Raw genomic sequence first — 14,152 nt, forward strand, 5'->3', positions numbered from 1 at the left:
TTTTTTAGAATCAACTGAAAGTGTATTGGCTATTTGGAAGAAACTCCACATTGTCGATTATTACTTTATAAATAAATATTAAGACCTGTATGGAATTATGGATGCCCACTATGCGGGTGTATTAGACCAAGTAATATAAAAGTTATACAAAGATTCCAGAACAAAATACTGAGAAATATTGTAGATACTCCTTGGTATGTGACAAACAGTGATCTCCATAAGGACCTAGGAATGGAATCTGGATATAATCATCACGAAGATGGTAGGAAGTCACTAGCAACAACTTCATAAGTACGAGAATATTGAGGAAATCCAGCCCCTTGATACCCACATAACAATTTCATGTTCTTAGTAGATTCATAGAACATACTTTTCAGAAAAAGTATATACTTAGAATATGCGTAATTACCATTGCGAATGTGCAAAGCATATACTAAGTATATACTACATTACAATACTTAAACGTTCTATGTATATACTTAGAATGTACTACCGCACTTCTTTTCAGTATATACCAAGAACATACTTTTTAGAAGGTTCTAAGGAGGTGCTATAAACATTCTATTTATATACTTAGAATGTACTATCGCACATATTTTTAGTATATGGGAAGAATATTCCAAGGAAGTGCTATATACATTCTAGTTATATACTTAAAATGTACTATCGCACATATTTTTAGTATATGGGAGGAATATTCCAAGGATGTGCTATATTTCTCAGAGGTATGTTTTCAACATCACCCAATCTCATCCTAGGTTCTACTAATATATTATATTTACATATTCTAATTGCACATGAGAATGTAGTTATTACATTCTACAATATTACGTAAAAAGTAAGTATAAAATATATAAACTTTAGTTAGTTATATAGGTACCTATATATAATAAATATTATATTACCTATATATTTATAAATATATAAAATATAAGTAATATATTTAGTTATTATGTGCACATCAAAATAAAAATGCTGCTTATATATTATATAATAGCCAAATATATATAATATCGATACATTTTTGGCAAAGTAACGTAAGTGACATTTTTGGCGAAAATCATGTTTTTCCATTAAACTAACGCTATTAGTGTTTAGAAGGTACTGTCAAAGTGTAGTAAGCCTAGAATTGCTTTAAACCTTTTTTTTTAACTATTTTAAAAACGTATGTCCAGAATTTTTTTAATCATACCCGCAAAAGAAACGTAACTTTAGCACTATTTCCATAATAATAACGTAAGCAAACGTCGTTTACCGCCATAATAACGTAAGTACCGGTCGGTTTCTGTTACTTACGTCAGATTTTCGCAGTCAGTGTTTGGCTTACGACAGTAACAGATTCATGCTACAATCAACTAAATGATTGATTTTAGGTAACTTATAACGAAAAACATGTTTTTGTAGTTATATTTCAAAAAACTCGAAACCTTAACTAACATTATGAACCTGTAAAACTCCTTTTCATATTTAATTTTGTTTATTTATTACAAATTATTTTGACATAGCCTAAGAAAAAATTTGGTTGAATTGTTTGTTAAAAAATCTTTGTAAATTTTGATATGAAAATGTAAAATGTTTGTGAAAAAATAAGTTAAAAATTGTAAAATTATCAATTTCAACTCTTGTATCAAGAAAACGGTTAGAAATAAAGAAATATTGAAAATGAATAACCATTTTCAATTTCGTTGCAAAACGAAAATACAGCCGAACCATATTCCAGTCCAATCAGAGAGTGCTGCAAGCACCTCTACCGGTTTCGAAACTTATTAGTCTCTCATCAGGAGGCATATATGCTGCTCTCCCTGATCCAACCAAAACAAACCCCAGCGTGCAGTCCCGAATTGCAACGAACGAAATGGCATAGATGCCCTAGCGGCAACTGCTAGCAAAAGACTAAGTTTTCACTCTAATGGCATATAACATATCCCACCAGAATGAAAACAATGGGAACCTTCTCTGGTTACACCTCCGAGGCTTCTACAATTTGCAAGCCATACGGATGCTGAGACTAAGGAAGATGAGGGAATTCTACAATTTACAATTCACGTCACATCTGCTCAGCGCGGTAAAGTTCCAACGAGACTGGTTCCCTTCATACTCCACACAGAGTAAATGTAAATCAAAAATGAATAACCATTTTCAATTTCGTTGCAAAACGAAAATACAGCCGAACCATATTCCAGTCCAATCAGAGAGTGCTGCAAGCACCTCTACCGGTTTCGAAACTTATTAGTCTCTCATCAGGAGGCACATATGCTGCTCTCCCTGATCCAACCAAAACAAACCCCAGCGTGCAGTCCCGAATTGCAACGAACGAAATGGCATAGATGCCCTAGCGGCAACTGCTAGCAAAAGACTAAGTTTTCACTCTAATGGCATATAACATATCCCACCAGAATGAAAACAATGGGAACCTTCTCTGGTTACACCTCCGAGGCTTCTACAATTTGCAAGCCATACGGATGCTGAGACTAAGGAAGATGAGGGAATTCTACAATTTACAATTCACGTCACATCTGCTCAGCGCGGTAAAGTTCCAACGAGACTGGTTCCCTTCATACTCCACACAGAGTAAATGTAAATCAAAAATGAATAACCATTTTCAATTTCGTTGCAAAACGAAAATACAGCCGAACCATATTCCAGTCCAATCAGAGAGTGCTGCAAGCACCTCTACCGGTTTCGAAACTTATTAGTCTCTCATCAGGAGGCACATATGCTGCTCTCCCTGATCCAACCAAAACAAACCCCAGCGTGCAGTCCCGAATTGCAACGAACGAAATGGCATAGATGCCCTAGCGGCAACTGCTAGCAAAAGACTAAGTTTTCACTCTAATGGCATATAACATATCCCACCAGAATGAAAACAATGGGAACCTTCTCTGGTTACACCTCCGAGGCTTCTACAATTTGCAAGCCATACGGATGCTGAGACTAAGGAAGATGAGGGAATTCTACAATTTACAATTCACGTCACATCTGCTCAGCGCGGTAAAGTTCCAACGAGACTGGTTCCCTTCATACTCCACACAGAGTAAATGTAAATCAAAAATGAATAACCATTTTCAATTTCGTTGCAAAACGAAAATACAGCCGAACCATATTCCAGTCCAATCAGAGAGTGCTGCAAGCACCTCTACCGGTTTCGAAACTTATTAGTCTCTCATCAGGAGGCACATATGCTGCTCTCCCTGATCCAACCAAAACAAACCCCAGCGTGCAGTCCCGAATTGCAACGAACGAAATGGCATAGATGCCCTAGCGGCAACTGCTAGCAAAAGACTAAGTTTTCACTCTAATGGCATATAACATATCCCACCAGAATGAAAACAATGGGAACCTTCTCTGGTTACACCTCCGAGGCTTCTACAATTTGCAAGCCATACGGATGCTGAGACTAAGGAAGATGAGGGAATTCTACAATTTACAATTCACGTCACATCTGCTCAGCGCGGTAAAGTTCCAACGAGACTGGTTCCCTTCATACTCCACACAGAGTAAATGTAAATCAAAAATGAATAACCATTTTCAATTTCGTTGCAAAACGAAAATACAGCCGAACCATATTCCAGTCCAATCAGAGAGTGCTGCAAGCACCTCTACCGGTTTCGAAACTTATTAGTCTCTCATCAGGAGGCACATATGCTGCTCTCCCTGATCCAACCAAAACAAACCCCAGCGTGCAGTCCCGAATTGCAACGAACGAAATGGCATAGATGCCCTAGCGGCAACTGCTAGCAAAAGACTAAGTTTTCACTCTAATGGCATATAACATATCCCACCAGAATGAAAACAATGGGAACCTTCTCTGGTTACACCTCCGAGGCTTCTACAATTTGCAAGCCATACGGATGCTGAGACTAAGGAAGATGAGGGAATTCTACAATTTACAATTCACGTCACATCTGCTCAGCGCGGTAAAGTTCCAACGAGACTGGTTCCCTTCATACTCCACACAGAGTAAATGTAAATCAAAAATGAATAACCATTTTCAATTTCGTTGCAAAACGAAAATACAGCCGAACCATATTCCAGTCCAATCAGAGAGTGCTGCAAGCACCTCTACCGGTTTCGAAACTTATTAGTCTCTCATCAGGAGGCACATATGCTGCTCTCCCTGATCCAACCAAAACAAACCCCAGCGTGCAGTCCCGAATTGCAACGAACGAAATGGCATAGATGCCCTAGCGGCAACTGCTAGCAAAAGACTAAGTTTTCACTCTAATGGCATATAACATATCCCACCAGAATGAAAACAATGGGAACCTTCTCTGGTTACACCTCCGAGGCTTCTACAATTTGCAAGCCATACGGATGCTGAGACTAAGGAAGATGAGGGAATTCTACAATTTACAATTCACGTCACATCTGCTCAGCGCGGTAAAGTTCCAACGAGACTGGTTCCCTTCATACTCCACACAGAGTAAATGTAAATCAAAAATGAATAACCATTTTCAATTTCGTTGCAAAACGAAAATACAGCCGAACCATATTCCAGTCCAATCAGAGAGTGCTGCAAGCACCTCTACCGGTTTCGAAACTTATTAGTCTCTCATCAGGAGGCACATATGCTGCTCTCCCTGATCCAACCAAAACAAACCCCAGCGTGCAGTCCCGAATTGCAACGAACGAAATGGCATAGATGCCCTAGCGGCAACTGCTAGCAAAAGACTAAGTTTTCACTCTAATGGCATATAACATATCCCACCAGAATGAAAACAATGGGAACCTTCTCTAAGAGGTGTAACCAGAGAAGGTTCCCATTGTTTTCATTCTGGTGGGATATGTTATATGCCATTAGAGTGAAAACTTAGTCTTTTGCTAGCAGTTGCCGCTAGGGCATCTATGCCATTTCGTTCGTTGCAATTCGGGACTGCACGCTGGGGTTTGTTTTGGTTGGATCAGGGAGAGCAGCATATGTGCCTCCTGATGAGAGACTAATAAGTTTCGAAACCGGTAGAGGTGCTTGCAGCACTCTCTGATTGGACTGGAATATGGTTCGGCTGTATTTTCGTTTTGCAACGAAATTGAAAATGGTTATTCATTTTTGATTTACATTTACTCTGTGTGGAGTATGAAGGGAACCAGTCTCGTTGGAACTTTACCGCGCTGAGCAGATGTGACGTGAATTGTAAATTGTAGAATTCCCTCATCTTCCTTAGTCTCAGCATCCGTATGGCTTGCAAATTGTAGAAGCCTCGGAGGTGTAACCAGAGAAGGTTCCCATTGTTTTCATTCTGGTGGGATATGTTATATGCCATTAGAGTGAAAACTTAGTCTTTTGCTAGCAGTTGCCGCTAGGGCATCTATGCCATTTCGTTCGTTGCAATTCGGGACTGCACGCTGGGGTTTGTTTTGGTTGGATCAGGGAGAGCAGCATATGTGCCTCCTGATGAGAGACTAATAAGTTTCGAAACCGGTAGAGGTGCTTGCAGCACTCTCTGATTGGACTGGAATATGGTTCGGCTGTATTTTCGTTTTGCAACGAAATTGAAAATGGTTATTCATTTTTGATTTACATTTACTCTGTGTGGAGTATGAAGGGAACCAGTCTCGTTGGAACTTTACCGCGCTGAGCAGATGTGACGTGAATTGTAAATTGTAGAATTCCCTCATCTTCCTTAGTCTCAGCATCCGTATGGCTTGCAAATTGTAGAAGCCTCGGAGGTGTAACCAGAGAAGGTTCCCATTGTTTTCATTCTGGTGGGATATGTTATATGCCATTAGAGTGAAAACTTAGTCTTTTGCTAGCAGTTGCCGCTAGGGCATCTATGCCATTTCGTTCGTTGCAATTCGGGACTGCACGCTGGGGTTTGTTTTGGTTGGATCAGGGAGAGCAGCATATGTGCCTCCTGATGAGAGACTAATAAGTTTCGAAACCGGTAGAGGTGCTTGCAGCACTCTCTGATTGGACTGGAATATGGTTCGGCTGTATTTTCGTTTTGCAACGAAATTGAAAATGGTTATTCATTTTTGATTTACATTTACTCTGTGTGGAGTATGAAGGGAACCAGTCTCGTTGGAACTTTACCGCGCTGAGCAGATGTGACGTGAATTGTAAATTGTAGAATTCCCTCATCTTCCTTAGTCTCAGCATCCGTATGGCTTGCAAATTGTAGAAGCCTCGGAGGTGTAACCAGAGAAGGTTCCCATTGTTTTCATTCTGGTGGGATATGTTATATGCCATTAGAGTGAAAACTTAGTCTTTTGCTAGCAGTTGCCGCTAGGGCATCTATGCCATTTCGTTCGTTGCAATTCGGGACTGCACGCTGGGGTTTGTTTTGGTTGGATCAGGGAGAGCAGCATATGTGCCTCCTGATGAGAGACTAATAAGTTTCGAAACCGGTAGAGGTGCTTGCAGCACTCTCTGATTGGACTGGAATATGGTTCGGCTGTATTTTCGTTTTGCAACGAAATTGAAAATGGTTATTCATTTTTGATTTACATTTACTCTGTGTGGAGTATGAAGGGAACCAGTCTCGTTGGAACTTTACCGCGCTGAGCAGATGTGACGTGAATTGTAAATTGTAGAATTCCCTCATCTTCCTTAGTCTCAGCATCCGTATGGCTTGCAAATTGTAGAAGCCTCGGAGGTGTAACCAGAGAAGGTTCCCATTGTTTTCATTCTGGTGGGATATGTTATATGCCATTAGAGTGAAAACTTAGTCTTTTGCTAGCAGTTGCCGCTAGGGCATCTATGCCATTTCGTTCGTTGCAATTCGGGACTGCACGCTGGGGTTTGTTTTGGTTGGATCAGGGAGAGCAGCATATGTGCCTCCTGATGAGAGACTAATAAGTTTCGAAACCGGTAGAGGTGCTTGCAGCACTCTCTGATTGGACTGGAATATGGTTCGGCTGTATTTTCGTTTTGCAACGAAATTGAAAATGGTTATTCATTTTTGATTTACATTTACTCTGTGTGGAGTATGAAGGGAACCAGTCTCGTTGGAACTTTACCGCGCTGAGCAGATGTGACGTGAATTGTAAATTGTAGAATTCCCTCATCTTCCTTAGTCTCAGCATCCGTATGGCTTGCAAATTGTAGAAGCCTCGGAGGTGTAACCAGAGAAGGTTCCCATTGTTTTCATTCTGGTGGGATATGTTATATGCCATTAGAGTGAAAACTTAGTCTTTTGCTAGCAGTTGCCGCTAGGGCATCTATGCCATTTCGTTCGTTGCAATTCGGGACTGCACGCTGGGGTTTGTTTTGGTTGGATCAGGGAGAGCAGCATATGTGCCTCCTGATGAGAGACTAATAAGTTTCGAAACCGGTAGAGGTGCTTGCAGCACTCTCTGATTGGACTGGAATATGGTTCGGCTGTATTTTCGTTTTGCAACGAAATTGAAAATGGTTATTCATTTTTGATTTACATTTACTCTGTGTGGAGTATGAAGGGAACCAGTCTCGTTGGAACTTTACCGCGCTGAGCAGATGTGACGTGAATTGTAAATTGTAGAATTCCCTCATCTTCCTTAGTCTCAGCATCCGTATGGCTTGCAAATTGTAGAAGCCTCGGAGGTGTAACCAGAGAAGGTTCCCATTGTTTTCATTCTGGTGGGATATGTTATATGCCATTAGAGTGAAAACTTAGTCTAAAGAAATATTGCTTGCATGTTTCTATTCTGATTTAAATAGAATAGTGCAGTCACTGAAGCTTTCACCTTCGATTTCGTTGAACCTTCATCGATTTTCATGAAAATTGGTGAGTAATTAGAAGATACCTCAAGGAATAAAGGTGACAGGATGCAAACTTGCGCTTTTATCCTGGGGGTGGACCCCTTCTCGGGGGTGAAAATTATTTTATTAAAAACAATACCATAAGTCGATAGAGGGACAAATTCTAAGCCAAATTTGATATATAACGTTATTAAAATAAATTTTCTTTTTGAGTTATTAAATATCAAAGATTTTATTTTTTCATAAAAAAATGCTCATTTTAAAGTTATTTTTCACGTATAACTCAAAAACTATAAGCTTTTACAAAATAGTTATTATTGACGAAATTATCAATAGTTAGTATTGACGAAATCAAGATAATAAACAAAAATAAATACACCCCTTACTTAAAGAACGAAACTAATGTTAATTCAAAGTGAGTGATGGGTAATTGAGTGTATATTATTTTCGACGAATACTCAAATCTAAGTATTCAAGCTTAAATAACGGGAAAACGATGCACTTTATCAAATATACCTGTTAAGCACTTGTAAAGGTACTTCAGAATATCTATCAAATGAGCTGGAGAAGAAGTTAATAGCTTCAAAATTAAGCAAGTTATGATGAAAATAAGAGAATTTTTTCGAATTTTTTAGGAAAAAGTGAAAAATAAAACATATCCCATTTTCACAAAAATTAAAAATGTATAGTAATCCTTACAAGAAGTTCTTTATATTAGTATAAGTAATTATTCCAACAAGTTTAACCGGTTTAGAATGCATATTTTTGAAAATAAAAAGTGTAATTTAAAAAAATCAGATTTTTAAAATAATCGTAAGTTTCAATTTCTTTTGATAATAACTCTAAAAATACTCAATATACGTAAACAATGCTATATAACTAAATTTTAGTTTTTTCCATGTCAAATATTTTACCTTTTTTTACTTAATTAATTGTTGTAACGTTATTTTGTGTTTCTTATAATAAACGATTGTTTGTAATTCTTTCCAAATTACTTTGAGTGCTACAATTTCCCGCCAAAGTAACGTATGTGTGTGCTTACATTACATTTTTTATCAAGACTCAAGGTTTTAGAACCCGTAAAATAACTTAAGTATCAATTAACCGCCAAAACTATACAAAAACTTTAAAAAATATTGTTCTTTATTAAACTGTAGACCTCAAAAAACACCCTGGTAAATTTTGTATAATTTCAATAAGCTTAACCAGGTTAAATTAAAAACATGGTTTTTCTACAAAAACGTTTTTGGTGACTTACGTTACTATGCCAAAAAGGTATCGATATGTATGTAAATTACTAATATTTATAGGTATCTATATACATTATACATACTTTTACTAACTAGGTATTTAGGAAATATTGAAGTACCAATATGAATTTATTATTTTCAAGCTGCTTTTTATGTTCTTAAAAATGTTTTAGTCCTTGTAGCTAGAAATACTTGTCTTCGCTTCGTCATAACAGCGTAGACATAAATGCCTAACCTAACTGTAGAACTGTACTGACTGGAAACTATTTTCATATTTTGCCCTTTTGTTACCTACCCCCTTCCCTTGTGCAGGTATAAAATATGCAATGCAAGGGTCAAAATAACAATGAATGGCCGTTTCCGGATTCCCGAAAATTATAGGTAAAAATACTTATGGTATAAACTCAAATCAAAATGGTATATTCATTTCAATGGAAAACGAAACGAGAATTTCTCATTTTTTTCAATAGAATTAAGTTTTAAACTTTTTTACCATACAATTAAAACGGTTTAAAAAAGTGAATTAGATAGTTCAGTATAGTTCCTACCAAAATACCTAAATTTTAATAATTATTCTTAACGCGAAGTTGATAATCTATAGGATAACATTATTCTTCTTCCTATAGGTACACACAGTATATTCTTTTTAAGATATTTTAAAAGTATATAGAAGTATGTGTTAAGCATATACTTTTGCATATACTTACGCATATACTAAGAATATTTGATTAAGGTATATTCTAAGAATAAACTTTTACGAACATTCCGAGATACTACGTACACGAATGTGCTTAGTATATTCGGTGCAAGAATATTCTTTGAAGCACATGCAAAGAACATGAAATTTAGAATGTTTTTTATGGTACATGCTATGCTTGTACTACGCATATACTAAAAAGGATATACTTCGACGAATGTTGGTAGGATATGCTTAGAACATGATGCTTAGAACATCATTGTTATGTGGGTACTACTGGGCAAACTAGAAGATTGAAGAGGACAAAGCCTTTTGAACTAGTTTGAGTGATAGGTGATAGTGAAAAGCAGAGCATAGTGCTTGTGTGCCTGTGTATGTTAGAATAGTGCACGATATTGTTAGATTAGATAAGAGACGCTATGGGGTAAGATCTTCATTTTAAGGAACAGTACCTAGTAATTTACGTTAAATTAAAATTGCTCATTGGTCAGTTATGACCAGATTGTAATTGTAATGTACAATTCAATACAATGAATCATCATCGTAGTGATAATTATGGAAAAAATATATGACAAGATTTTGTGCAATAAAAATGTTTATATTTATCAAGGATGTATTATTTGGTATGGCCACGTATACTTCTGGTATATCGTCGGTGATGTGACAATACCTCCTATCTGCTTTTTCATGAATTTTGTAGGAGACGAAAAACCATTTTTAGGGTCATCTTCTGTTTTCACATGTAAATTTTGACATGTTTTGTAGTAAATAGATAGTTGAATTTACTACAAAACATGTTAAAAACATGATATGAAAACAGGAGGTGACTGTAAAAAAGTTTGTAGTCTCTCTTACAAAACTCATGAAATAACAAATCGGAGGTATTATGTCACATCAGCAACTATATACAGGGAATGTTTAAAAAATATACTGTGAATGTCCAAAGAACATTTGTAAACATTCACGGAATGTTCCAACAAGACATTCAAGGAATGTTTAAAATGCTGACACAGGACTTTCCTGGGACATTTAGGGGACGTTCTTGTGCTTTTGAGGACATTCCAGGAATGTTTTCAATGTCCTGTGTGTACATTCTAGGAACATACATGGAATGTTTGGTGTTATTAGGGTATCTGGGTCACATAATTCGAAACGATAAATACTCTCTGCTACACGTCATCATCCTATAAAGAGTAGGGGGAAGAAAAGGCTTGGGAAGAAAGAAGAAATCTTTGCTGTGAAATATCAGACATGGGAGCAACCTCAGTGTTGAACAGATATTTCACGTTGAAAAAGATAGGGAAGCGTTTAAAGAAGTGCTCGCCAACCTTCATAAAACGCTTAACACGTGAAACGTATTAAAACAAAAAAAGAATTTTATGCAATAAAATTTCTGTTTATGGTAATCACAAATTATAAAACCACTGTAATGATAGTTGTTTTGTTATTTAATAATATCATTAACTAATATCAAATATAAATTTAAAATGTTCAACAGGAAGTCATTTGTATATAGTTTAAAATATTTGATGAACTAAACATATTTTTCCATTATATTCTGGTACTAAATGTAGAGTATTTAAATCATCAATTTGTGACAGCTATTTTAGTCCAGAAAGTCACTGCGCATCCGCTAGGAAAAATATTCCGATTCGGATTTTTTGCACAATCTTACTCAAAAAGGACCCCTTTTAACAAATTTGCATGTTGTCAGGACCAAAAGTGGGTCAAAAATTTTTTAAACGTTTTTTTTTATGTTTTTTTCCTAAAATCATTTTTTTTGCATGGAACACAGCTTTTCTGGGTTTTTGGATCATTCCAAACAGAAAAGGTCTTTAGTGACTTTTCTCTAAAGTTGAGAGTTTTTGACTTATAAGCAATTAAAAAATTGAAAAATTGCAAAATCGGCCATTTTTAATCGTCAAAAACTATGTGAAAAACGGAAAATTTGAATGTTGCCAAGGTAAATAGATATTCTTTAAACATCGATTGATAAAATCCCGAAGACTTTTTTGGAATACAATATTCAAAACTCCTTTGTTTTTTAATTGCTAATCAAGCGTGCGCGACACTATTTTCCACCGTTGCATGGCTATACAGTATGGTGCAAATGAAAGGAATAAATTTGTTATTTCGTAATCCGGCGACTTGAGGGAAACTCCCGAAACAGGTCAATTTTTATTAAAGTTATACTTCTTTACGATTGAGAGGGAAATTTTATAAATGCCGGGCGCATGCGCACACCGACAGTATGTAGTTCGTTGCTAATCTTTCAAGATATGTATGTATCAGCGCAAATAAGTCATTAAAAGTAAGTCATATATTAGTGTTTTTAGGAAATGTATTATTTATTATAATTTTTGTGTCTTTGGATTTGTCTTCCTCGGGAATAAGATATTTTATAATAAATAATAGTAAGTATATATGTAGACTTCACTTGGTCTATTAAATTTATCAATATGTATGAGAAATATTGTAACCTGTCAAAGCAAAGAAAAATAACTCAGTGGTAGAGCGTGTGAACCGGAGATCGAGAGGTCCCGGGTTCAAATCCCGGACGATTCATATTCTTTTTTTTTTAATTTTTGGTATCGTTTTAATAAAAAAATTTTAAAAGTGGTAGGTAAGAAAGTTAGTTTAATATTTAAATAAAATACAAATAACCTGTTAAGTATATTTATTTCTTTGAAATTATATAATAGAAGTATAACTTCTTACGTGCGTACAAACTACACACACATTCTTTTTTTTAAGTTATGATATTGTGGCATATATGGTATACTAGTGACGTCATCCATCTGGGCGTGATGACGTAATCGATTACTTTTTTAATGGGAGTAGGGGTCGTATGCTAGCTCATTTGAAAGGTTCTTCAATTCTCTATTCAGTAATATAAACATTTACATAATCATTTATACAGGGTGTCCAAAAAAATTTTATTAAATTAAATTATTTGACAAAAAAAAGAATGTATGGAATTTATTTAATTCAAAATACATTTTACTGCTTTCACAGATCAGAAAACAAAGTTTATTTCCCAAATAAACATTGCTTTTCGCTTAAATTAAATGTTCAAACTTCCAAGAGGCAGGTGGTTGGTGGGAGCTGGCTTGAACATTGAATTTAATCGAAAAGCAATGTTTATTTGTGAAATAAACATTTTTTAGTTTTCGGGTAACAGTAAAATGTATTTTGAATTAAATAATTTATACATTCTTCTTTTTTCCAAATAATTTAATTAAAAACTTTTTTTGGACACCCTGTATAAATAATTATGTAAATGTTTATAATACTGAATAGAGAATTGAAGAACCTTTCAAATGAGCTAGCACACGACCCCTATTCTCATTTAAAAAAATCATCGATTACGTCATCACGCCCAAATGGATGACGTCACTAGTATACCATATATGCCACAATATCATAGCTTAAAAATAAAAACCGACCTGTTTCGGTATTTTTCCTTAAAATAGCCGGTTTACGAAATAAGGAATTTATTCCTTTCATTTGCACCATACTGTATACACATGCAACGGCGAAAAATAGTGTCGCGCACGCTTGATTAGCAATTAAAAAACAAAGGAGTTTTGAATATTGTATTGCAAAAAACTCTTAGGAATTTCATTAATCGATGTTTAAAGAATATCTACTTACCTTGGCAACATTCAAATTCTCAGTTTTTCACATAGTTTTTGAGGGTTAAAAATTGCCGATTTCGCAATTTTTCAATTTTTAATCGCTTATATGTCAAAAACTATCAACTTTAGAGAAAAGTCACTAAAGACCTTTTCTGTTTGGAATGATCCAAAAAAACCTAAAAAAACTTTGTTCCATGCAAAAAAAATAATTTTAGGAAAAAAACAAAAAAAAATCGTTTCAAACATTTTTTACCCACTTTTGGTCTGGCAACATGCAAATTTGTTAAAAGGGGTCCATTTTGAGTAATATTGTGCGTAAAAATCCGAATCGGAATATTTTACCTACATCCAAAGAGAGGCCTGAGAAGCCTGAGAAGCCCTGAAAGATAAATAGCTCTTTATATGTCATAAGATTTATCAAAATAAATATTTATTGCCCCTGTGAGCAGATTGCTGTAAGTTGTACTTATTGGAGTTAAATAATAAAGAAATTATTTATATCTATCAATTTATTCTTAATAAAAATTACTTACCAGTTCTACATTTCTTAATATTGGGATGCTTGGCAATCCACTCTCTCATTTGTTCTAACGATTGTTCACGGATATTGTCATCTTCTCTAAGTTCTTCTAAAGCTATTTTTCTTTCTTTTTCTGGTAACGTGAATGTGTATTCTGTTTCTTGTTTACCGCCTAAACCCATTTTTGAAATCTGAAAAGGAATTGTGATTAGCATATCAACTTTTTTACTTTTATTTTTCTATATTCTATTACAAATGTTGTATTGTATTGTAACGTCTCTTACAAACAATTTCAAAGTGTCTACGCCATAGCCAAGCAAATATATCTTCCGTGACTTACTTATGCAGTAGTCGATTATAACTTATTTG

General features: G+C 35.5%; 1 protein-coding gene across 1 annotated transcript in view; it reads right to left on the reverse strand.

The window, feature by feature from the left end:
* Positions 1-14,152, reverse strand: part of LOC114331420 (clavesin-2) — a 67,944-nt gene that overhangs the window by 21,380 nt on the left and 32,412 nt on the right. The window contains exon 2 of the mRNA XM_028281006.2: positions 13,797-13,974. Coding sequence (XP_028136807.1) covers positions 13,797-13,965 — 169 coding nt within the window. The 5' untranslated portion in view covers positions 13,966-13,974. The remainder of the gene's footprint in view (positions 1-13,796; positions 13,975-14,152) is intronic.

The sequence above is a fragment of the Diabrotica virgifera genome, chromosome 6, assembly GCF_917563875.1.
Source record: "Diabrotica virgifera virgifera chromosome 6, PGI_DIABVI_V3a".
Lineage (NCBI taxonomy): Eukaryota > Metazoa > Arthropoda > Insecta > Coleoptera > Chrysomelidae > Diabrotica > Diabrotica virgifera.